The following is a 27,349-nucleotide window of genomic DNA, read 5'->3' on the forward strand; positions in this document are numbered from 1 at the left end:
CCCCCCCCCCTAGTAATCATTACTATAGAGTGTTTGTTCAGTAACAGTGTTAAATAGATCTATATTGTGATAGTAATCATTACTATAGAGTGTTTGTTCAGTAACAGTGTTAAATAGATCTATATTGTGATAGTAATCATTACTATAGTGTTTGTTCAGTAACAGTGGTCTCCATGTCTCTTCAGTTCTTTATTAAACATAAAATGCATTTTATACTCAATAAAACAACAAACACTCTGTAGGAATGTTTGTTGAATTATCATCACAATATAGAGCTTCAACCTTTTAACAAAAACCTTTTTGTTTTAACCACAAAATATCACAGTTATTAATATAAATCTGCAAAGTAACTAGTGACTAAAGCTGTCAAATAATTATAGTGGAGTAAAAGTACAATATTTGCCTCAGAGATGTAGTGGAGTAGAAGTATAAAGTATAAATACTCTCAGAGATGTAGTGGAGTAGAAGTAAAATGTATCAGGAAATGGAAATACTGGAGGTTAAAACTTACATGAAAAAATAAACTTGACTTGTAAACATGCAGCTTAGAAAAAACATTTTTATTGACGTACATTATACAGTAAAACATCTCAATGTACAGATTAACTTGTGGAAAGCTATCTCTTTTTTTTGGTCTTTTTGCGTCTTATGTCCTATTTCAGGGTCTCAAGCTTTTTCATGACAAAGACATTTAACCACGGACCCCCAACTGAGAATATTTATTTCCAGGGACCCCCAACTGAGAACATTTATTTCCAGGGACCCCCAACTGAGAACATTTATTTCCAGGGACCAGAAGAGTAGTTTTTTGACAGAAATGTTTTCTTAAATCATTCAAGATTTTAAAAAAAAGTAAAAAGAAATGGTCGATCTGCAAGCAAGCTTGTAGATCAGCTATTTTTGATTTGAATATCCCAAATATAGAATATGGTTAATGTGATGCTGTATTAACTCATTTAGCTGGGGACCCCCTGGTTTAGCTGGGGACCCCCTGGAATATTTTCGTAGATTAACGTCCTACTTCATCATACAGAGTGGTGAAAATAGCAGATCAACAAGCTCACGTTGTGCTACCCCGTTTAGGCCTGAGGCTGATTCTACTAATTCCTTCAAAATCCTGACAGTTTTCTGAAAAACATACATATACGTTTAATATAACGTTATATATGTATATATATATGTATATATGCATATTAGGGATGTCCGATATTATCGGCCTCCCGATATTATCGGCCGATATTAGCATAAAAATTGATATCGGGAAAATATCGGTATCGGTTTTTGGATTTTTTTTTTTTTTTTTTTTTTTTTGCTTTATAAATAAGTTACAGGAGTTCTTACTGTATATGGTGTGTGTGATATGAAATTTGAGCTTACCCTAATCACAATAATCCCCGCATATATCGGTATCGGTTGATATCGGTATCGGTAATTAAGAGTTGGACAATATCGGTATATCGGTTATCGGTAAAAAAGCCAATATCGGACAACCCTAATGCATATATATATATACATATATATATATATATACATATATATATATATACATTTTATAAAACGTATATACATGTATGTACATATGGGCATAAATCTCTTATCTCCATATTTTAACTTTTGATGTTTTTAGTGTTTACATGTAATCTAACATCTCTGTCTCCATCTCATTTTCACTTCCTTCTGACGGCTGGAACTCGTCCTCCTCCTCATCCTCCTCTTCATCCTCCTCCTCTTCGTCAGCCTGGTCGTTCACGTCGTACGACTGCCGGGCGATTCCTCCTCGTCTGCGCGGCAGAGGGACCGGAGACGCTACGGAAACCATTGTAATAATAATAAACTTAATAGACTGTACAGCGCCTTTCAGAAGTGTGTTTCACACATCTACGCACAAGGCTGTTGTAATAGTAAAGAACATGTCAACAATAAGGCATTTTAATGTGCTTTAAACAATTAACCTAAAGAATAAAAAATAACAAACACAGTTACAGAGCAGAAGAGAAAGAAAAGAGAAAGTAAAATGGTGCATTTATATAGAAAGTAACTCAATCAAAGGCAGCATCAAACAGAAAGGTCTTTAGTTGTTCTTTAGTTTTCTGGGAGTTTGTTCCAGACATGTGGAGCATAAAAACTAAATGCTGCTTCAACACGTTTATTTGCGCTTTTAGGGACAGAAAGCAGATCCTTTATCTAACTAGCTCTGGTCCATAGCGTTAGGAGTTCTCCTTAACGCTATGGGACTTTCCAGCCTTTGCACCACAGACTGTGGAAAGTCTCATAGCGTTAAGGAGAACTCCTTCTAACGCTATGGACCAGAGCTAGGGTCTTACTGTGTCTCTAGAGGTCAGAGGTCAGAGCTAGGGTCTTACTAGAGGTCAGAGGTCAGAGCTAGGGTAGCTAGGGTGTTACTAGAGGTCAGACGTCAGTGTGAGGGTCTTACTGGGTCTCTGGGCTCTGATGACCTTCTTAATCATGTTAGAGATGATGTCTCTGAGCTGGTCAGTGGTGTGAGGGAGACACCATCCATCCTTCTCATCACACTCCTTCTCCTGTCCATCATTCTGCTGCATGATGTCCTGGATGCTGCACACACACACACACACACACACACACACGCACGCACGCACGCACGCACACGCACAAGCGCACGCGCACACACACACAAATAAAATAATTAAACCAAGAAAATAAAGTAACAAATATTACTTTAATCACTTTAAATCACTTTTAAATTAGGTATTCGTTACTCGAATAATTTCTAAACTTTTTCGAAAACAGCCGATCTACAAGCTCTGCAACACGTTGTAAGCTGTAGATCTACAAGCTCTGCAACACGTTGTAAGCTGTAGATCTACAAGCTCTGCAACACGTTGTAAGCTGTAGATCTACAAGCTCTGCAACACGTTGTAAGCTGTAGATCTACAAGCTCTGCAACACGTTGTAAGCTGTAGATCTACAAGCTCTGCAACACGTAAGCTGTAGATCTACAAGCTCTGCAACACGTTGTAAGCTGTAGATCTACAAGCTCTGCAACACATTGTAAGCTGTAGATCGGCTAAGTTACCTTTTTACATCCAGATCACACAGCTGGTAAAACATCTGTCTGTGAGGAGGCAGCATCCCTTCTCTGAAGATGTACATGGAGTCCTGAAAACACATCAACATCTGTCTGAACATCTGCCTGAACATCCGTCTGAACATCCGTCTGAACATCTGTCTGAACATCTGTCTGAACATCTGTCTGAACATCTGTCTGAACATCTGTCTCTCTGTTCGGCTGCAGTAACTCGGTGCATGGACGAATGCGGCTGTAGATTCCCAACCCGATCTCACATGACTTAGTATATATTGCACAGAGTGTCATTCCTGCATAGACAAGTGGAAAACCTGAGAGTCCGTGCATAGCCGCCTCGTATCTCCTTCATTGACTAAACCATTTCGGAGGAGCGCAGTCTACCTACCTATAGCTATACCTATAGACACAGAATGAGTTATGTACCTATAGACACAGAATGAGTTATGTACCGATAGACACAGAATGAGTTATGTACCTATAGACACAGAATGAGTTATGTACCGATAGACACAGAATGGTACATGTTGTCATGGGGACTGCTCTGCTTCCGGATTTTTCCGGGTTGCAACCGGTTAAGCCCACCGTGGGACTCGCCATACATATGACCGGATTTTGGGGTTTTCTAGGCGACTATGCACGGAATGAAGAGCACTGGATCCGTGCAATGTATATTACATTCTGTTAGATCAATGTATATTACATTCTGTTAGATCAATGTATATTACATTCTGTTAGATCAATGTATATTACATTCTGTTAGATCAATGTATATTACATTCTGTTAGATCAATGTATATTACATTCTGTTAGATCAATGTATATTACATTATGTTAGATCAATGTATAATACATTATGTTAGATCAATGTATATTACATTCTGTTAGATCAATGTATATTACATTCTGTTAGATCAATGTATATTACATTCTGTTAGATCAATGTATATTACATTCTGTTAGATCAATGTATATTACATTCTGTTAGATCAATGTATATTACATTCTGTTAGATCAATGTATATTACATTCTGTTAGATCAATGTATATTACATTCTGTTAGATCAATGTATATTACATTCTGTTAGTTCAATGTATATTACATTCTGTTAGATCAATGTATATTACATTCTGTTAGATCAATGTATATTACATTCTGTTAGATCAATGTATATTACATTCTGTTAGATCAATGTATATTACATTCTGTTAGATCAATGTATATTACATTCTGTTAGATCAATGTATATTACATTCTGTTAGATCAATGTATATTACATTCTGTTAGATCAATGTATATTACATTCTGTTAGATCAATGTATATTACATTCTGTTAGATCAATGTATATTACATTCTGTTAGATCAATGTATATTACATTCTGTTAGTTCAATGTATATTACATTCTGTTAGATCAATGTATATTACATTCTGTTAGATCAATGTATATTACATTATACAGTATAGATGTGTATAGATGTATATAGATGTATTATATGTTAACATCATACTGGTGCTGGTTGGTTTAACTGACCTTCTGTTGGTACTTATTTCCTGGTGCAGGCTGTCGGCTGGTACTGGGACCGTCCTGACATGGAATGTCCATCACACTGGCTGGCTGAGGGACTGAGAAACACAACATGTAAACCATGTACATGAAGTCACTGAACAGAAACACAACATGTAAACCATGTCCATGAAGTCACTGAACAGAAACACAACATGTAAACCATGTACATGAAGTCACTGAACAGAAACACAACATGTAAACCATGTCCATGAAGTCACTGAACAGAAACACAACATGTAAACCATGTACATGAAGTCACTGAACAGAAACACAACATGTAAACCATGTCCATGAAGTCACTGAACAGAAACACAACATGTAAACCATGTACATGAAGTCACTGAACAGAAACACAACATGTAAACCATGTCCATGAAGTCACTGAACAGAAACACAACATGTAAACCATGTTCATGAAGTCACTGAACAGAAACACAACATGTAAACCAATATGTATTAATGCACTGTAGTCTGTCTGTCTGTCAGTCAGTGACTAATATCACATTTCTCGTACACACTGCCAGCATGCATATTTGTATTTATTTATTATTACAATCATTTCCTTAACTTAACTCACTCACTGCCAAAGACACCTTTTGACTGTGTTGTGCGTTAGTTTTTCACACTAGAGAAGATATGAACCATATTATGGCGCCTTTTTTTGCGCAGAAGCACCAGGAAACCATGGAGAATCACTGTCAGTTTCTGATTTATTTATTTACTCTGGCAGTGAATGAATACTTTCATAAATATAATACTAATGGAAGTCAATAGTGGATCCGGCTGAAATATGAAGTCATAAGATATGACATCAGAGATGAATGACATCATCCATCATGTTGTACCAGAGGCCACGATGTCACCGTTATGACCACAGCCGTCTCCATATTTGGGCATACCGCACAAGACAAATACACACACAGGAACAGGGATTGGTGGAAACGCAGACAGACAGACTAGAGGATCCTCCTACATGCTGAATAAGTTAGAGCAACATAACCAACGCCTGGCAGCCTAGGACAACATCCTGACACTGACCTGGACTCCTATAAGACACTGACCTGGACTCCTATAAGACACTGACCTGGACTCCTATAAGACATTGACCTGGACTCCTATAGGACATTGACATTGACCTGGACTCACTCCTATAGGACATTGACATTGACCTGGACTCCTATAAGACATTGACATTGACCTGGACTCCTATAAGACATTGACATTGACCTGGACTCCTATAAGACACTGACCTGGACTCCTATAGGACATTGACATTGACCTGGACTCCTATAAGACACTGACCTGGACTCCTATAAGACATTGACCTGGACTCCTATAGGACATTGACATTGACCTGGACTCCTATAGGACATTGACATTGACCTGGACTCCTGCCAGAGCTCCATGATGGTGCGAGCAGCCTTGGTGACGGCCACCAGCCTGGCGCTGAGCGGCGCCGTGCTGGCCCACGCCTACATCCTGAAGCAGCAGTTCTACCCCACCGTGGTGTACCTGAGCCGGAGCAGCTTCAGCATGGCCGTGCTGTACCTGCAGGCCCTGGTGCTGCTCTACCTGCTGGGGAAGGTCCTGAGGAAGGTGTTCTTCGGACAGCTGCGGGCCGCCGAGACGGAGCACCTGGTGGAGCGCTGCGGCTACGCCGTCACCGAGACGTGCGTGGCCTTCACCGTGTTCCGGGACGACCTCTCGCCGCGCTTCGTGGCGCTCTTCACCCTGCTGCTGTTCCTCAAGTGCTTCCACTGGCTGGCCGAGGACCGCGTGGACTTCATGGAGAGGAGCCTGAACATCTCCTGGCTGTTCCACCTCAGGGTGCGCTCCCTGGTGTCGCTGCTGGGAATCCTGGACTTCCTGTTCGTGCGCCACGCCTGCCGCAGCGTGGCGAGCCAGGGGGCGTCGGTGCAGCTGGTGTTCGGCGTGGAGTACGCCGTGCTGCTGACCATGGTTCTGACCACGCTGGTCAAGTACCTGCTGCACAGCGTGGACCTGCACGGCCAGCAGGCCTGGGACAACAAGGCCGTCTACATGCTCTACACCGAGCTGTTCACCGGGGGCGTCACGGTGCTGCTGCACCTCACCTTCATGGCCGTCATGATCCACGCCCACAGCTTCCCGCTGTTCGCCACTCGCCCGCTGTACCTGGCCATGAGGCAGCTGAGGAAGGCGCTCACGGACGTGGTGATGTCCCGCCGGGCCGTCCGCCACATGAACGCCATGTATCCCGACGCCACGGCCGCCGACCTGCGGGCGTCCGACAACGTGTGCGTGGTGTGTCGAGAGGAGATGCTGGGCGGAGCCAAGAGGCTGCCCTGCGGTCACATCTTCCACTGTCTCTGCCTGCGCTCCTGGTTCCAGAGGCAGCGCTCCTGTCCCATCTGTCGCATGGACGTCCTCCGCCACGCTCAGGCCACGCCCACGGCCCCGCCCCCGGCCCACGCCCCCGCCACGCTCCCCGCCAACGCGGCTCTGGGGACGCCGCCGCCCGGCTTTCCTCCCGTCGCCTTGTTCCCTTTCTGGGCTCCCTTCTCTGGAGCGCCCCCTCCTGGCGGTGCTGACGCCGCACAGAGCCAGGCGGAGGCCTCGGTGGAAACTCTCCTTCCTCCCGGCTTCCCTCCTTTCTCCTACCCGGCGGCTCCGTGGCTTCTCCAAGCGCCACCGGCTCCTCCTCCTCCCTCCAGGCTGTCTGAGGAGGAGCTGAGGGCGCTGATGGAGGAGGCACAGGGCCAGCAGGAGGCCAGGCTCCAGTGTCTCCAGGACATCCACTCTCTGCTGGACGCAGCCATGCTCCACATCCACCACTACCTCAGCACCCTGGCCACCCTGACTCCTCAGGGTGACATCACTGTGACATCACCACCCTGACTCCTCAGGGTGACATCACTATGACATCACCACCCTGACTCCTCAGGGTGACATCACTACACCACCCTGACTCCTCCTCCTCAGGGTGACATCACTGTGACATCACCACCCTGACTCCTCAGGGTGACATCACTACACCACCCTGACTCCTCAGGGTGACATCACTGTGACATCACCACCCTAAACAATATCGCTTTTTTTTTACCACATAACGCACAGCTTCTCAAAAACACTCAATGTGTTAAATGTAGGGTTCCCCCCCCCCCCCCTGTGCACCCTGTCCGTCCATCTGTGTGTGTGTGTGTGTGTGTGTGTGTGTGTGTGTGTGTGTGTGTGTGTGTGTGTGTGTGTGTGTGTGTGTGTGTGTGTGTGTGTGTGTGTGTGTGTGTGTGGGGGGCATCTTATTTACATGACATTATGTGTGTGTTGTTCATTCATCTCAAACAGGTCTTAAGTCTCTCACCTGTTTTGTTGAAGGTGTTTGGCAGAGTGTAGACCAGCGTGCTCCTCTTGGTCTTCACTGGCATGTCACTGAGAGAGTATCCTACACAATACAACAATAGAACATGTCACTGAGAGAGTATCCTACACAATACAACAATAGAACATGTCACTGAGAGAGTATCCTACACAATACAACAATAGAACATGTCACTGAGAGAGTATCCTACACAATACAACAATAGAACATGTCACTGAGAGAGTATCCTACACAATACAACAATAGAACATGTCACTGAGAGAGTATCCTACACAATACAACAATAGAACATGTCACTGAGAGAGTATCCTACACAATACAACAATAGAACAATACAACAACAGAACAATATAACAATAGAACAATAAAACATGTCACTGAGAGAGTATCCTGAACAATAGAATAATAGAACAATACAACAACAGAACATGTCACTGAGAGAGTATCCTACACAATACAACAATAGAACATGTCACTGAGAGAGTATCCTACACAATACAACAATAGAACATGTCACTGAGAGAGTATCCTACACAATACAACAATACAACATGTCACTGAGAGAGTATCCTACACAATACAACAATAGAACATGTCACTGAGAGAGTATCCTACACAATACAACAATAGAACATGTCACTGAGAGAGTATCCTACACAATACAACAATAAAACATGTCACTGAGAGAGTATCCTACACAATACAACAATAGAACATGTCACTGAGAGAGTATCCTACACAATACAACAATACAACATGTCACTGAGAGAGTATCCTACACAATACAACAATAAAACATGTCACTGAGAGAGTATCCTACACAATACAACAATAAAACATGTCACTGAGAGAGTATCCTACACAATACAACAATAGAACATGTCACTGAGAGAGTATCCTACACAATACAACAATAGAACAATATAACAATAGAACAATAAAACATGTCACTGAGAGAGTATCCTACACAATACAACAATACAACATGTCACTGAGAGAGTATCCTACACAATACAACAATAGAACATGTCACTGAGAGAGTATCCTACACAATACAACAATAGAACAATATAACAATAGAACAATAAAACATGTCACTGAGAGAGTATCCTACACAATACAACAATAGAACATGTCACTGAGAGAGTATCCTACACAATACAACAATAGAACATGTCACTGAGAGAGTATCCTACACAATACAACAATAGAACATGTCACTGAGAGAGTATCCTACACAATACAACAATAGAACAATACAACAATAGAACAAGTCACTGAGAGAGTATCCTACACAATACAACAATAGAACATGTCACTGAGAGAGTATCCTACACAATACAACAATACAACAATAGAACATGTCAATGAACATGACAATAGAATGTTAATACCAGTCATTAAACTACTAATATAGACTGAAGTAATTAAAGCAGGTCATGTTTACATGTTTAGAATCAATAATATATCACTATCTCTATGATACTCTATCAATTCAATTCAAATATGCTTTATTGGCACGACAAGCATTCTTATATTGCCAAAGCATTACATACATTATGATACAAAATAATAATACATGTTCAGAATCATAACAAATAATACAATGTCTCTTATGTGTTTATATTTGTCACATGCAGTCAAGAAGTGGAGCTCTCTCTTGACCACAGTGAGACACAGCCTGTCCTCTCTGGACAGACAGGTGTGTCTCCACAGTGAGACACAGCCTGTCCTCTCTGGACAGACAGGTCTGTCTCCACACAGCCTGTCCTCTCTGGACAGACAGGTCTGTCTCCACACAGCCTGTCCTCTCTGGACAGACAGGTCTGTCTCCACACAGCCTGTCCTCTCTGGACAGACAGGTCTGTCTCCACACAGCCTGTCCTCTCTGGACAGACAGGTCTGTCTATATGAGCCTTTCTCCATGGCTAGGCTGTGCTCACTGAGTCTGTACATTGTTAAGGTTTTTCTCACTTTGTTATCAGTCACCATGCTCAAATATTCTGCCACAGTGTATTGTCTGTTTAGGGCCAGATAGACATTAAGTTTACTTTGGGTCTTTGTTGTTTCGATCCAATAGTTCTCGTATTTTTGTTTCTGTTGAGTAATAATTTGGTTGGGTCGGATTTGTTGGGGAGTGATGTCACTGTCCGGAGGCTGGTTATTGTTAGGATTGTCTATAGGGGCTGATGTTGGTTTGTTCAGCATCAGGACCATCTGACTGAGGGGCGGCCATAGCTGAGTGGTTAGTGAGCCCGCCTAGGGAGCCAGAGGCCCTGGTTGCCCCAGGTTCGATTCCAGGCCACGCCAGCATATGAGTCGATGAAATGAAATTTGTCCCTGAGCAAGACTCTTAACCCCTAATTGCTCACAGGTTCTCATTGGAAACAAGACCGCAAGGACTTCCATGAACGACCTGTTAAAAGGAATTATCCTTATCCTTAGGGGACTCTTCTCTATGTTCATCTCTTGGCTTTTGAGGGCTTTATAATGATAGGATTTGGGGTCACTCATTTATCTATCTCTCTCTCATGCTGTCTCTCTCTCCCCCCTCTCTCTCTCTGTCAAAAGCGTTGCTTGGCTTCTGCGCATTTTAAGCTGGAATATAGTCTTGAAATCAAACCTCCCACTGGTTATGTGCAGCGAAAATTGTTTGTAAAATTGATGAGGGGAAGGGGAGAATGTAATCCTCCTGTAACGCCCGTTACATGTAATCCGTTACTTCCCAACCCTGATCACAGTCCCTTCATGTTGGTGAAAACTTTTTTTTTTTTCTTTTTCTTCTTGATAAAAAAAATCATTTTTTTGGTTGCCAATGCACCCCCCCCACGACCCCAACGGCACCCCCCCACGACCCCAACGGCACCCCCCAACGACCCCACAGTGGGTCGTGACCCATAGTTGGAGTGAGTGACAGAGAATGGCTTTTATGAAACAATTACTAATGAATCAGACGGGAATTCCCGTCCGTGGCAATGAAAGAGTTAATACTACCATGTTATTATTATTATTATTATTAACTAGACCATACCCGGTCGACGCATCCGTGGGAGGATATGCGCACATGATCTGGCAACCCGGGAGGCGACATTGTTTGACACAAAAACGCTAATAAGAAGCTGAGATTTGATGAAATTGAGAAACGGGCTTCACAGTTAAGTTCAGATGGTAATGGTCAATGGCTGTGTGCGAAATCAGAGCAATTGGTCCAGCCACTGAGGAGAACCGGGTAGCTTCACCTACTCCCACTACAGACCCACTACAGACAGAGGTTACTAGAATTATAGTAGGATATTACCATGTTTAGGACTGTAGCGGATCCTGAAGTCCAGCAGTTGGTATCTTTTGGATTCGGGACTCTTTCTGGGGTCGTATCCCAGCCTGACCCACAGACTCCTCCAAGGACCGGTCACCTACAATGATACACAATGTTCAGTTTATCACCTACAATGATACACAATGTTCAGTTTATCACCTACAATGATACACAATGTTCAGTTTATCACCTACAATGATACACAATGTTCAGTTTATCACCTACAATGATACACAATGTTCAGTTTATCACCTACAATGATACACAATGTTCAGTTTATCACCTACAATGATACACAATGTTCAGTTTATCACCTACAATGATACACAGTGTTCAGTGTGTCACCTACAATGATACATAGTGTTCAGTTTATCACCTACAATGATACATAGTGTTCAGTTTATCACCTACAATGATACACAATGTTCAGTTTATCACCTACAATGATACACAGTGTTCAGTTTATCACCTACAATGATACACAATGTTCAGTTTATCACCTACAATGATACACAATGTTCAGTTTATCACCTACAATGATACACAATGTTCAGTTTATCACCTACAATGATACACAGTGTTCAGTTTATCACCTACAATGATACACAATGTTCAGTTTATCACCTACAATGATACACAATGTTCAGTTTATCACCTACAATGATACATAGTGTTCAGTTTATCACCTACAATGATACATAGTGTTCAGTTTATCACCTACAATGATACATAGTGTTCAGTTTATCACCTACAATGATACATAGTGTTCAGTTCATCACCTACAATGATACATAGTGTTCAGTTTATCACCTACAATGATACATAGTGTTCAGTTTATCACCTACAATGATACATAGTGTTCAGTTTATCACCTACAATGATACATAGTGTTCAGTGTGTCACCTACAATGATACATAGTGTTCAGTTTATCACCTACAATGATACATAGTGTTCAGTTTATCACCTACAATGATACATAGTGTTCAGTTTATCACCTACAATGATACATAGTGTTCAGTTCATCACCTACAATGATACATAGTGTTCAGTGTGTCACCTACAATGATACATAGTGTTCAGTTTATCACCTACAATGATACATAGTGTTCAGTGTGTCACCTACAATGATACATAGTGTTCAGTGTGTCACCTACAATGATACATAGTGTTCAGTGTGTCACCTACAATGATACATAGTGTTCAGTTTATCACCTACAATGATACATAGTGTTCAGTTTATCTACATATACAATTTGAATCCTGTGCCATGTCGGTTGTCAGTATGTACGTACGTTGTATGTGGCCAGTGTGACGTCATCTGACATCACGCCAGTGTGACGTAATCTCACGACAGCATGACATCACGCATGACATCACATCCTACCTATAAATTCTAGGATGCCGTCAGATCGCACCAGTTCGACGGCTTCCATAGCGGGTTTTGGTCATTGGAGAGGTGATGCACGTCACCTCTTTCTGAAGTGGGTACTTTCAAAGCCTGCCGTGGATTTAGGAGAGCACAAAACTCTCTCTCACACTGTGAGGTGCCTGTAAGGTGGCACTGCAAAGTGAACGACGCGTCACGCTAGACGTTCGGGCCGCGTAGCGGCCCGAACGTCTTCTAGTCACCTACAAAGATGGTGGACAGCAGGACAGCAGAGTCACTGATGTCAGGACAGCAGAGACACTGATGTCAGGACAGCAGAGACACTGATGTCAGGACAGCAGAGACACTGATGTCAGGACAGCAGAGACACTGATGTCAGGACAGCAGAGACACTGATGTCAGGACAGCAGAGTCACTGATGTCAGGACAGCAGAGACACTGATGTCAGGACAGCAGAGACACTGATGTCAGGACAGCAGAGACACTGATGTCAGGACAGCAGAGTCACTGATGTCAGGACAGCAGAGTCACTGATGTCAGGACAGCAGAGTCACTGATGTCAGGACAGCAGAGACACTGATGTCAGGACAGCAGAGACACTGATGTCAGGACAGCAGAGACACTGATGTCAGGACAGCAGAGACACTGATGTCAGGACAGCAGAGTCACTGATGTCAGGACAGCAGAGTCACTGATGTCAGGACAGCAGAGTCACTGATGTCAGGACAGCAGAGACACTGATGTCAGGACAGCAGAGACACTGATGTCAGGACAGCAGAGACACTGATGTCAGGACAGCAGAGACACTGATGTCAGGACAGCAGAGTCACTGATGTCAGGACAGCAGAGACACTGATGTCAGGACAGCAGAGTCACTGATGTCAGGACAGCAGAGTCACTGATGTCAGGACAGCAGAGTCACTGATGTCAGGACAGCAGAGACACTGATGTCAGGACAGCAGAGTCACTGATGTCAGGACAGCAGAGACACTGATGTCAGGACAGCAGAGACACTGATGTCAGGACAGCAGAGACACTGATGTCAGGACAGCAGAGTCACTGATGTCAGGACAGCAGAGTCACTGATGTCAGGACAGCAGAGTCACTGATGTCAGGACAGCAGAGACACTGATGTCAGGACAGCAGAGACACTGATGTCAGGACAGCAGAGTCACTGATGTCAGGACAGCAGAGACACTGATGTCAGGACAGCAGAGTCACTGATGTCAGGACAGCAGAGTCACTGATGTCAGGACAGCAGAGTCACTGATGTCAGGACAGCAGAGACACTGATGTCAGGACAGCAGAGTCACTGATGTCAGGACAGCAGAGTCACTGCACATCTTTCACCACAGGCTGAAAACCCACCTCTTCAGGAAACACTACCCTTCCTATTTGCCTGGCCTACTTGTCAATCATTTGTACGAACGCTTGTTTTATTGGATCTTGTTTATTTGATATTTGATTGTTTTATCTCTTACTCATTTGATTGTCCTATTTGTCTCTGTTTCAGATGTAGCTGATATATTGCACTTTTACCTTAGCGCTAGGTATACTCTTAGTTGCTTGTTTTAGAAGAGAATACACTTCAGACTTCTGGTGATTAGTAGTTTTGTTCCCTACCTATGTTGAATACACTTATTGTAAGTCACTTTGGATAAAAGCGTCTGCTAAATGACTGTAATGTAATGTAATAACATATACAGATCAGAGGTCGCGTTAGTCCGATAATTGCCGGTTTTGACCGTTTTTTTATGACAAAGACCGTAAAAAATAAATCTCTCCGGACATCCTGACCGGTTGATAATGACACGGCTGTTCATTAATTATCACGGCAAAATTAGGCACATTTCAAATCCTCTGCTTTGCAAGCTCGCTCTTTCTCTCTCTCTCTTAACAGCGTGCGTGTGTTTCTGGGAGAGAGAGAGACGTAGAACGAAAATAGTTTGTCACACGCTGTTAGGTTACACCTATTTCCTGTTACTAATAACCAGTGTAAAATGTGCTGCATTGGGCGGTAAATGGGAGACACTTTATTGTGAAGGTAGCCTACAACAGGAAAAAGAGAGCTAGTTGTTGCTGCTGCGTAGAGACGGCGGTCTCGGCAGACAGACAGAGACACCGCGGTCCGGTTACAAGTTACATTATATAAAGTTGTGTATTTAACAGCCAGTTACACACAAGTTGTATCATTACGAGTTAGAATATATCACAGATACTAGGCTAATACAAGGGCACTTGTAAGTAAAGTTGGCAAGTTGCCCTACAGTTTAAAACAGTGCAGGTTGAAGATGAAATCTAACACAGATGCGTAAATACTCTTCACAACAGCTATAGGCTACTGCAACTATGGCATCGAGCTGAAACACGACGTTAATCATAATCGTGGACCTATTTTTAACTCTATGAGGTGGACACGTTAAAACGTTACCACTTTGAACTGAATAGCTCTATGAGGAGACGACAAGATTCTCACAACTCATCAACTTTCCCACGGCTGTCCAGACGCACGGACCGCATCCACTGTCTAATTATACAGTATAACCTCCTGTGAGTGAGTAGTGGTCTATAATGTATTACCCTAACAGGTCAGCTGAGCCACATTATGAAGGATTAATCTGAAATGCCCAATTTTGTGCAGTGCCCTTTGATTAGAAAATGCATACAAACGCAATTGATTATTGAGAAACTATTACGCACGCAGCATGCGCAAATGGTAATGTAGGTAATTAATGTATTTGTGTAAGATGACCCTGCTATATAAAATGTGTATATTAATATTATGATGGTTCATGTTCAAATAGCTCAATCCAAAATATAATGCTGTAGGCCTAAGTGTTATGCTGTATTTACGCACCTGCTTGTCATTAAAGCATAAAAATAATTATGACCGTTATTTTTGTCAGATATCCGGTAAATTTGAATCCTTCCGGACATTGGGACCGGCAGATTAAAATCCTAGCGCGACCCCTGATACAGATGTTACAAAGTGTATACAGATGTTACACAGTGTATACAGATGTGTATACAGATGTTACATAGTGTGTATACAGATGTTTCTCACCATGTAGTAGGCACACACAGGCAGCAGCAGTTTGAGTTTCTCAGGATGGATGTCTAAGTTGGCCTTCACCGCGTTCCTGGACCAGATGGGACGCTGCTCAAACATCTGGAAACCACAAGGGAGGGGGGGGGGGGGTCAGCATTCTCTAAGTATGTATGTGACCTGATATCTTCTGTAAAAACAAAAGGTTCTTTGTTAAAAAGGTATTCTGATATAATCCTCACTATAACGTTTGTTCAGTTAGAATCACATCACATTTTACTGATGTAAAACAGTGGGGGAAATTCATATTTTTTGTCATTTCCAGTGGTGTAAAGTAACTAAGTACATTTACTCAAGCACTGTGCTTAAGTACAATTTTTAGGTATTTTGCGACGCGTTGTGAGCTTGTACATCTGCTATTTTCAAACATTTTAGTACTTTCACTTTTGGTAGTTTAAGTATATTTTGATGCCAATACTTTTGCACTTTTACTCAAGTAACATGTTGAATACAGGCCTTTTACTTTACTGTAATTTATCCAAATTTCACACAAATTGGTACACATGATCTCTATAGTCATGTGATCACATGATCTCTATAGTCATGTGATCACATGATCTCTATAGTCATGTGATCAAGACGGATCTGTTTGATTTTTCATATTCCATTCTGATTGGCTAAGATTGACATCTAAGATGACCCGTTTTGAACAAAATGCCGCAAATCATGAAGGCAGCGTCCACACACACAGCGTCCTGCAGTGAAACCTGAAGCCTCTCCAAATGATCCAGAATGCCGCAGCACGCTTGGTCTTCAACCAGCCAAAATGATCACGTCTCCCCCCTTCTCCTCTCCCTCCATTGGCTCCCAGTTACTGCCCCCTACTAAAACACCCTGGACAACGCTCCACACGTCCTAGACTCTTCTCTCTTCTCTAAAACACCCTGGACAACGCTCCACACGTCCTAGACTCTTCTCTCTTCTCTAAAACACCCTGGACAACGCTCCACACGTCCTAGACTCTTCTCTCTTCTCTAAAACACCCTGGACAACGCTCCACACGTCCTAGACTCTTCTCTCTTCTCTAAAACACCCTGGACAACGCTCCACACGTCCTAGACTCTTCTCTCTTCTCTAAAACACTCTGGACAACGCTCCACACGTCCTAGACTCTTCTCTCTTCTCTAAAACACTCTGGACAACGCTCCACACGTCCTAGACTCTTCTCCCTTCTCTAAAACACTCTGGACAACGCTCCACACGTCCTAGACTCTTCTCTCTTCTCTAAAACACTCTGGACAACGCTCCACACGTCCTAGACTCTTCTCTCTTCTCTAAAACACTCTGGACAACGCTCCACACGTCCTAGACTCTTCTCTCTTCTCTAAAACACCCTGGACAACGCTCCACACGTCCTAGACTCTTCTCTCTTCTCTAAAACACTCTGGACAACGCTCCACACGTCCTAGACTCTTCTCTCTTCTCTAAAACACTCTGGACAACGCTCCACACGTCCTAGACTCTTCTCTCTTCTCTAAAACACTCTGGACAACGCTCCACACGTCCTAGACTCTTCTCTCTTCTCTAAAACACTCTGGACAACGCTCCACACGTCCTAGACTCTTCTCTCTTCTCTAAAACACTCTGGACAACGCTCCACACGTCCTAGACTCTTCTCCCTTCTCTAAAACACTCTGGACAACGCTCCACACGTCCTAGACTCTTCTCTCTTCTCTAAAACACTCTGGACAACGCTCCACACGTCCTAGACTCTTCTCTCTTCTCTAAAACACCCTGGACAACGCTCCACACGTCCTAGACTCTTCTCTCTTCTCTAAAACACCCTTGACAACGCTCCACACGTCCTAGACTCTTCTCTCTTCTCTAAAACACTCTGGACAACGCTCCACACGTCCTAGACTCTTCTCTCTTCTCTAAAACACCCTGGACAACGCTCCACACGTCCTAAACTCTTCTCTCTTCTCTAAAACACCCTGGACAACGCTCCACACGTCCTAGACTCTTCTCTCTTCTCTAAAACACCCTGGACAACGCTCCACACGTCCTATAGTCCAGGGGCCAACACTGATATTCAACACAAATTGGTACCACCTAAGGTGACCGTAAAGTTTTTGTATTTTTGTCTTCCTACATGTCTCTAGTTTATATTTTGGTATGATAACCCTTCCAATCTTGTAGCTTAATGGCAGTTATCACTACCTACCGGCTAATGTATCCGGTAGGAGACACAAAGTAGAATCTTTGTGTCTCCTACCCCGGGCATCAAATTATTGCGACAAAAAACAAATATATCCATGTATTCAAGGCTTCATGGGGTGTGCAATTGATAGAAAATAAATATTATTTTGGGTGAATTCCTCCTTTAAGTTTTTCAGGGGGACTCTCTACCCATTCAGCTATGACCACCCCAGACCGAAGGAGGGTCAGCTTTTACAAGCTTATGGAAAGCAGTCTTTTTGCAAACACCAAAAATCTGAGAAGTTATCAATTGCACACCCCATGAAGCCTTGAATACATGGATATATTTTGTTTTTTGTCGCAATAATTTGATGCCCGGGGTAGGAGACACAAAGATTCTACTTTGTGTCTCCTACCGGATACATTAGCCGGTAGGTAGTGATAACTGCCATTAAGCTACAAGATTGGAAGGGTTATCATACCAAAATATAAACTAGAGACATGTAGGAAGACAAAAATACAAAAACTTTACGATCACCTTAGGTGGTACCAAAATATGGCCTGGCCCCTGGACTACTAGACTCTTCTCTCTTCTCTAAAACACTCTGGACAACGCTCCACACGTCCTAGACTCTTCTCTCTTCTCTAAAACACTCTGGACAACGCTCCACACGTCCTAGACTGTTCTCTATTCTCTAAAACACCCTGGACAACGCTCCACACGTCCTAGACTCTTCTCTCTTCTCTAAAACACCCTGGACAACGCTCCACACGTCCTAGACTCTTCTCTCTTCTCTAAAACACCCTGGACAACGCTCCACACGTCCTAGACTGTTCTCTCTTCTCTAAAACACCCTGGACAACGCTCCACACGTCCTAGACTCTTCTCTCTTCTCTAAAACACTCTGGACAACGCTCCACACGTCCTAGACTCTTCTCCCTTCTCTAAAACACTCTGGACAACGCTCCACACGTCCTAGACTCTTCTCTCTTCTCTAAAACACTCTGGACAACGCTCCACACGTCCTAGACTCTTCTCTCTTCTCTAAAACACCCTGGACAACGCTCCACACGTCCTAGACTCTTCTCTCTTCTCTAAAACACCCTTGACAACGCTCCACACGTCCTAGACTCTTCTCTCTTCTCTAAAACACTCTGGACAACGCTCCACACGTCCTAGACTCTTCTCTCTTCTCTAAAACACCCTGGACAACGCTCCACACGTCCTAAACTCTTCTCTCTTCTCTAAAACACCCTGGACAACGCTCCACACGTCCTAGACTCTTCTCTCTTCTCTAAAACACCCTGGACAACGCTCCACACGTCCTATAGTCCAGGGGCCAACACTGATATTCAACACAAATTGGTACCACCTAAGGTGACCGTAAAGTTTTTGTATTTTTGTCTTCCTACATGTCTCTAGTTTATATTTTGGTATGATAACCCTTCCAATCTTGTAGCTTAATGGCAGTTATCACTACCTACCGGCTAATGTATCCGGTAGGAGACACAAAGTAGAATCTTTGTGTCTCCTACCCCGGGCATCAAATTATTGCGACAAAAAACAAATATATCCATGTATTCAAGGCTTCATGGGGTGTGCAATTGATAGAAAATAAATATTATTTTGGGTGAATTCCTCCTTTAAGTTTTTCAGGGGGACTCTCTACCCATTCAGCTATGACCACCCCAGACCGAAGGAGGGTCAGCTTTTACAAGCTTATGGAAAGCAGTCTTTTTGCAAACACCAAAAATCTGAGAAGTTATCAATTGCACACCCCATGAAGCCTTGAATACATGGATATATTTTGTTTTTTGTCGCAATAATTTGATGCCCGGGGTAGGAGACACAAAGATTCTACTTTGTGTCTCCTACCGGATACATTAGCCGGTAGGTAGTGATAACTGCCATTAAGCTACAAGATTGGAAGGGTTATCATACCAAAATATAAACTAGAGACATGTAGGAAGACAAAAATACAAAAACTTTACGATCACCTTAGGTGGTACCAAAATATGGCCTGGCCCCTGGACTACTAGACTCTTCTCTCTTCTCTAAAACACTCTGGACAACGCTCCACACGTCCTAGACTCTACTCTCTTCTCTAAAACACTCTGGACAACGCTCCACACGTCCTAGACTGTTCTCTATTCTCTAAAACACCCTGGACAACGCTCCACACGTCCTAGACTCTTCTCTCTTCTCTAAAACACCCTGGACAACGCTCCACACGTCCTAGACTCTTCTCTCTTCTCTAAAACACCCTGGACAACGCTCCACACGTCCTAGACTGTTCTCTCTTCTCTAAAACACCCTGGACAACGCTCCACACGTCCTAGACTCTTCTCTCTTCTCTAAAACACTCTGGACAACGCTCCACACGTCCTAGACTCTTCTCTCTTCTCTAAAACACTCTGGACAACGCTCCACACGTCCTAGACTCTTCTCTCTTCTCTAAAACACCCTGGACAACGCTCCACACGTCCTAGACTCTTCTCTCTTCTCTAAAACACCCTGGACAACGCTCCACACGTCCTAGACTCTTCTCTCTTCTCTAAAGGCGGATTCACACTGCGGCCTTGAACCAGCCTTGAGGCTGGTTGGAAGGAATACCTGGGAAGGAATTTGTAAAGCTAGCATCTATTATAAGTGTACTTTGTGAGAAGTTTTAGATTTTTGGAATGGTATTAGGTAAGGGTATAGCTTTTTAAAAAACATTGCTAACAAGTTAGGCTCGCCCCCTATTGAAAACCTTATAAAACTTCTCACAAAGTGCACACGCTTTACCAATTCCTTCCCAGGTATTCCTTCCTACCAGCCTCAAGGCTGGTTCCAAGGCCGCAGTGTGAATCCGCCCTAAAACACCCTGGACAACGCTCCACACGTCGTGTCCTTGCTTACTGTAAATCGCTCTGGATTAAGAGCGTCTGTGCTCCGAGGAACACTTTTTCTAGTTTGTTATCCTTTGTCTTGCGGGATATGTGTAAAGTTTTTCTGTCTTTATTTTACTTTATGTCTTTAAAAAAAAGAAAGACAGAAAAAGCCAAATAAGATATAAAACCATGACACTGGCCTTGGTGAGCTTGTCCTGGGTCTCCTGGTCGTACTCTTTATATATATTATATGTATATGTATATGTATATGTATATGTATATGTATATGTATATGTATATGTATAGGTATAGGTATATGGTATAAGGCAGTGGTTCTCAAACTTTTTCATGTCAAGGACCCCCAAATAGACACGTATTAGCCCGCGGACCCCCATTTGAAAAGATATGCCAGGGACACCCATAAGAGAAGATTTTTTACGGCTCTAGCAGTGATTCTCAACCATTTTAATTTCAAGGACCCCCAGTTTGACATGCATTAGGCTACGGACCCCCATTTAATGGCATTTCTATCACTTGGACCGCAATTTATATTGTAAAATCTATGTCAATGTAACTCTGAGAGTGTACAAATGGACCCGTTAAGGTCCATTTGGTTCCATTTGTACACTCTCAGAGTTACAGACCCATATGGGTCCATTTGGTGCCTAATCTATCATTTAGCTGGGGACCCCCTGGAACTCCCTCAAGGACCCCTGGGGGTCCCCGGACCCCACTTTGAGAACCAATGGTATAAGGTATTATATAGGACCTTAGTGAGCTTGTCCTGTGTCTCCTTGTCGTACTCTTTATATATGGTATATATATATATATATATATATATATATATATACATATGGTATAGGTATATAGGTAACCTTAGTGAGCTTGTCTTGTGTCTCCTTGTCGTACTCTTTATATATGGTATATATATATATATATGGTATAGGTATATAGGTGGTATAGTAGGTATATGGTATAGGTATATAGGTAACCTTAGTGAGCTTGTCTTGGGTCTCCTTGTCGTACTCTTTATATATGGTATATATATATATATATGGTATAGGTATATAGGTGGTATAGTAGGTATATGGTATAGGTATATAGGTAACCTTAGTGAGCTTGTCTTGGGTCTCCTTGTCGTACTCTTTCTGACACAGTCGTTGCCAGTTGGCGCGCGCCGCCTCTATGGAGGCCGAGGGCACGGTGGGGTCTGTGAAGGAGACAAAGATGGCGTTGTGAGGTCTGCGAGCTCTGTTCTGACCGATGAAGTTCTCCCTGGTGATGGGAACCTGGCTGATAACACACACACACACACACACACACACACACACACACACACACACACACACACACACACACACACACACACACACACACACACACACACACACACACACACACACACACACACACACAATTTATGAAATACAGAGATAAGAGTTTTGTACAGTATATGTAATGTGTTCCTCTGAGTGAGTGTGTAAATATATATAATGAGGCTTTTCCTAGCATTGAACATGACGTTTTATATTACTAGTGGTGCATGTCAGGGCAGTAGTAGTAATAGATTACTTGTGGTGGATATCAGGGCGGTAGTAGTAGTAATAGATTACTTGTGGTGGATATCAGGGCGGTAGTAGTAGTAATAGATTACTTGTGGTGGATATCAGGGCGGTAATAGTAATCCACAGGGTTGTCCAGGCGGGAGAAGATGGGCGGGGGGAGGAAGACGGGCATCGGCTGTTCAAAGAACTCCTGGCTCTCTGATTGGCTGAGGACGATCTTGTCATACAGAGATGTGACTTCTCCGTCTTCTGACTGGACGGCCAGACACTGGAAGTCTGCCATTCCTACCACACACACACACACACACACACACACACACACACACACACACACACACACACACACACACACACACACACACACACACACACACACACACACACACACACACACACACACACACACACACACGTTAGCTTCACATTTTACAGTTTTTTCCTAAAAATAGCAGATATACAAGCTCATAGTGCTGCGCTATTTTCCACGATTTTTCAAAAATAGCAGATCTATAGCTCACAGCGTGGCACTCAGGTTGTAGATCTGCTATTTTTTGAATAGCCCAAAGAAATGTTAAAATGACACAGATGTGTTCCCAGTCTGTGTGAAACCGTCCCTCAGAGAGGTTTGAACTGGTTTATATTCTCCAACATTCAGATACGTTATATTAATGTGATCTACAAGCTCATAGTGCTGCGCTATGAGCTTGTCAATCTGGGAACCCATCGCCAAATTAAAAGGAAAAACAGCGCCCTCTGCTGTTTTTTACTCTTTCACTTGGCTCTGGGAGGAGCTTATTTCCCCAATTCATATTGTAAAATCAATGTTAATTTAACTCTGAGAGTGTACAAATGGAACCAAATGGAGCCTAACGGGTCCATTTGGTTCCATTTGTACACTCTCAGAGTTACAGACCCATCAGGGTCCATTTGGTTCCTATCCATCATTTAGCTGGGGACCCCCCTGGAACCCCCTCAAGTGCACCCGTGTGCAAGGAAACCAGGGTTTAGGTCTGCCTTCAGCCTTCCACTTCCGGTGGTGCGACTATGTTTTCATTCCCACTAACAATATTTCTACACAGAACACTAACACCACTTCTCCCAGAGAACATGGATGGTTTGGGTTATAAACCCACTTGTTTCTATGATGAAAGAGCAAGTTAGGTTTTGTCTGCTCCGAGGACGCTGTTGTTAAATGAGTTTCGGTTTGTTTTTAGTGGGAAGGGAGCGCACAGACAGTAAATCCCGCCCACTACATTTGATTGGGTAAAGCGCGGCCTGCTTCCTGATCTGAAGGCACGCCCACTTGTAAGCTAACACGCACACGTTCCTAACCCATAGCTCTGAATCTGTTCTTCAGAGACTATGAGCTTGTAGATCAGATATGTTATGTTAATGTGAACCTTGGAACTTGTAGGTGGTCCCGATGACCCCCAGGATGTCCATGGAGACGCTGGTGGTCTGTGGGTCGCTCCTCCTGGTGCGGCGCGTCACTCTGAGCAGCAGGTTGCTGGAGGGGAGGCGGTTCCCACACAGAGAATGACAGAACGGATCCTTAGGCCTGTAACGCATATTATCACTTATTATATAATTATAATATATTATAATATGCCATATTAACCCCATCTATATCCCATAATAATATATTATTATAATATATAATAATATATTATAATATATTATAATATATAATAATATATAATAATATATTATAATATATTATAATATATTATAATATATTATAATATTATATAATTATAATATATTATAATATGCCATATTAACCCCATCTATATCCCATAATAATATATTATTATAATATATTATAATATATAATAATATATAATAATATATAATAATATATAATAATATATTATAATATTATATTATTATAATATATTATAATATGCCATATTAACCCCATCTATATCCCATAATAATATATTATTATAATATATAATAATATATAATAATATATTATAATATATAATAATATATAATAATATATTATAATATTATATTATTATAATATATTATAATATGCCATATTAACCCCATCTATATCCCATAATAATATATTATTATAATATATTATAATATATAATAATATATTATAATATATTATAATATATTATAATATATTATAATATATTATATTATTATAATAATATATATATATATATATATATAATAATAATAATATTATAATAACTAACCTGTAACGCATCTCAAGCCTTCTGCTGGGGTCAGCGTAGGTCTGTGGAGGGTCAGGGGTCAGGGGTCAAACACATTAAAGAGTTTGAGTAACACACAACAACACACTGGCGTGGAATGTGTTAACGATTTAATTAGTGTGTTTGGCCGATGGAACATATAAATATCATTAATGAATATGAATATCACATATTAATATGACATTCTGTTCCTAATCAAACATTGCACAGGAAACTGAGGCAGATGTGACAAATAACTGGAATATACAAAGAAATGATTGACATTTAATCATGACATGTAAATAGCAGATCTACAAGCATTTAAAAATGTGTGAATATCTTTCAACATGGAAACGATGATGACCACTATGAACTACTCCTTTAAGTCATTGGTTCTCAAAGTGGGGGCCGGGGACCCCATGGGGTACTTGAGGGGGTTCCAGGGGGTCCCCAGCTAAATGATGGATAGGAACCAAATGGACCCTGATGGGTCTGTAACTCTGAGAGTGTCCAAATGGAACCAAATGGACCCGTTAGGGTCCATTTGGTTCCATTTGTACACTCTCAGAGTTACATTAACATTGATTTTACAATATGAATTGGGGTCCCAGAGAAATAAATGCCATTAAATGGGGGGTCCGTAGCCCTAATGCATGTCAAACTGGGGGTCCATGAAATTAAAATGGTTGAGAATCACTGCTAGAGCCGTAAAAACCTTCTCTTATTGGGGGTCCCTGGCTTATCTTTTCAAATGGGGGTCCGCGGGCTAATAAGTGTCAATTCGGGGGTCCTTGACATGAAAAAGTTTGAGAACTGCTCCTATAAGTAACACTGACCTTGGTCAGGCCTGTCTCTCCTCCTATAGTGTCCAGCATTCTGTCCACGTTGGACACAACAGCGGGGACGTGGACACACACCAGCCGTCTGTCCTCTATGTGCACTGTGGAGGAGGAGCCTGGAGAGGCCACGCCCACCTAGAGAGAACATAACCTTAGTATACTTTATCCTGATTACAAACAAACGCCAAGTATAAGTATCAATACCACACTGTAGAAGTACTCTGTTGCAAGTAAAAAGGCCTGTGTTCAAAATATACTTAAGGCACCAGAAGTAAAAGTACTAAAATGTTTGAAAATAGCAGATCTACAAGCTCACAACGCGTCGCATCGTGAGCTTGTAGATCTGCTATTTTCAAACAGCCTAGGTATGAAATAGGGCTGAAGTGGTTAATGTGTGTTTTATAATGTAATCATTTACATCTGCAAAGTAACTAGTAACTAACGTTTTCAAATACTTGTAGTGGAGTAAAAGTACAATATTTGCCACTGAGATGTAGTGGAGTAAAAGTAAAAGTATTGAAAAAGGGAAATACTCGATTAAATTAAAAATGACTTTTTAAGTTTTAAGCATATTTTGAATCAAATAATAATAATAATCGTGACGTTTGATTTTCATATCGACCCATCCCTACACACGCACGCACGCACGCACGCACACACACACACGCGCACACACACACACACACACACACACACACACACACACACACACCTCCTCAGTGTCCAACAGGCTCAGCTCCTTCAGTGTGAACTTGGACTTGGAATCCCTGCAGTGAGCCATTAGTATTATAATAATAATCTACTTCATTAAACATTAGTATAATTATAATATGAATAAATCAACTCTTTCATAAGAAACACATCAAAACGCTGCTACGACTGTTTCTGCCCGGTATTGTTTTGTGGTCAGACACGCAACCACGCATGCGCATGTCCGACCACAAAATCATACCGGGTAGAAACACCCGCTTCTGTCCACAGTTCCTACCACGACTGTCTGTCTGTCTGTCTGTCTGTTTTCAAACGTTTAAAACATTATAACTCTGTGTTTAAATTATTATTATAATTATTATTATAAACATTATAACTCTGTGGTTTAAATTATTATTATAATTATTATTATTATAAACATTATAACTCTGTGTGTAAATTATTATTATAATTATTATTATTATAAACATTATAACTCTGTGGTTTAAATTATTATTATTATAATTATTATTATTATAAACATTATAACTCTGTGGTTTAAAACCCTCTGGCAGTTTTCCGCTCAAATATGTCCGATTTACAACCTTCCTGAATCATAACTTCTGTGTTAGACTAGATGTATTTAATATATTATATATATATTATAGATGTATTTAATATATTATATATTTTATAGATGTATTTAATATATTATATATATGACGTATTTTATCGAGTCTGACTTTTATTTTCGTATCTACGAGAGTCTTAGCTCCACCCTCCCAGTTTAAGTTTGAATGTCACCAGTAAAGCCTGTATTTCTCTAAACATGTACAAATGATAAATATAAGCTGTTTACCCGCTTTCCCCAAATGTTGACTAGATGTCCGGAGTGTTTGTGTAATGTATTACTGCATATTATTCAATAAAGAAGTGTTTTAATCCCGTCTGTGGCCGAATGCCATTGGTTTACTTCCTGTTTACATTGAGTGTAATTCTGGCTGTCACCGGATGCGCCCCCTCACTACCGCGCATTGGGAACTTCCGACAGAATCGGCCACATGGACTAAATTATAATATAACAGGACTATGTATAATATATAACAGGACTAATACATTACACAAATACTCCGGAAACCTAGGGGGGCGGGGGTGGAGCTAATAAAGATTTCAGAATTGATAAAATACATCTACAATAGTCTTGATTTAAGGCTAAGACATATGGTT

At 41.8% G+C, this 27,349-nt stretch overlaps 2 protein-coding genes across 2 annotated transcripts; one reads left to right on the forward strand and one right to left on the reverse strand.

Annotated features, from left to right (window-relative positions):
- Positions 1–563: 563 nt before the first annotated feature.
- On the reverse strand, positions 564–26,316 carry LOC311037179 (general transcription factor 3C polypeptide 5-like). Its single transcript, XM_084046296.1, has 13 exons — positions 26,145–26,316; positions 25,430–25,567; positions 24,597–24,637; positions 23,784–23,941; positions 22,473–22,668; positions 21,928–22,111; positions 15,764–15,868; positions 11,294–11,408; positions 7,978–8,058; positions 4,602–4,693; positions 3,059–3,141; positions 2,435–2,577; positions 564–1,806 (listed from the first exon to the last, which is right to left on the reverse strand). Exons 1-13 carry the CDS (start codon positions 26,211–26,213, stop codon positions 1,631–1,633), a joined length of 1,581 nt encoding a protein of 526 aa, XP_083902422.1. The 5' UTR covers positions 26,214–26,316; the 3' UTR covers positions 564–1,630.
- Positions 6,042–7,514, forward strand: LOC311038299 (E3 ubiquitin-protein ligase synoviolin-like; the record flags this gene model as incomplete). Its single annotated transcript, XM_084047724.1, has 1 exon — positions 6,042–7,514. One exon carries the CDS (start codon positions 6,042–6,044, stop codon positions 7,512–7,514), a length of 1,473 nt encoding a protein of 490 aa, XP_083903850.1.
- Positions 26,317–27,349: the final 1,033 nt, after the last annotated feature.

The sequence above is a fragment of the Gymnoscopelus microlampas genome (assembly GCF_963454915.1).
Source record: "Gymnoscopelus microlampas genome assembly, chromosome: 21".
Lineage (NCBI taxonomy): Eukaryota > Metazoa > Chordata > Actinopteri > Myctophiformes > Myctophidae > Gymnoscopelus > Gymnoscopelus microlampas.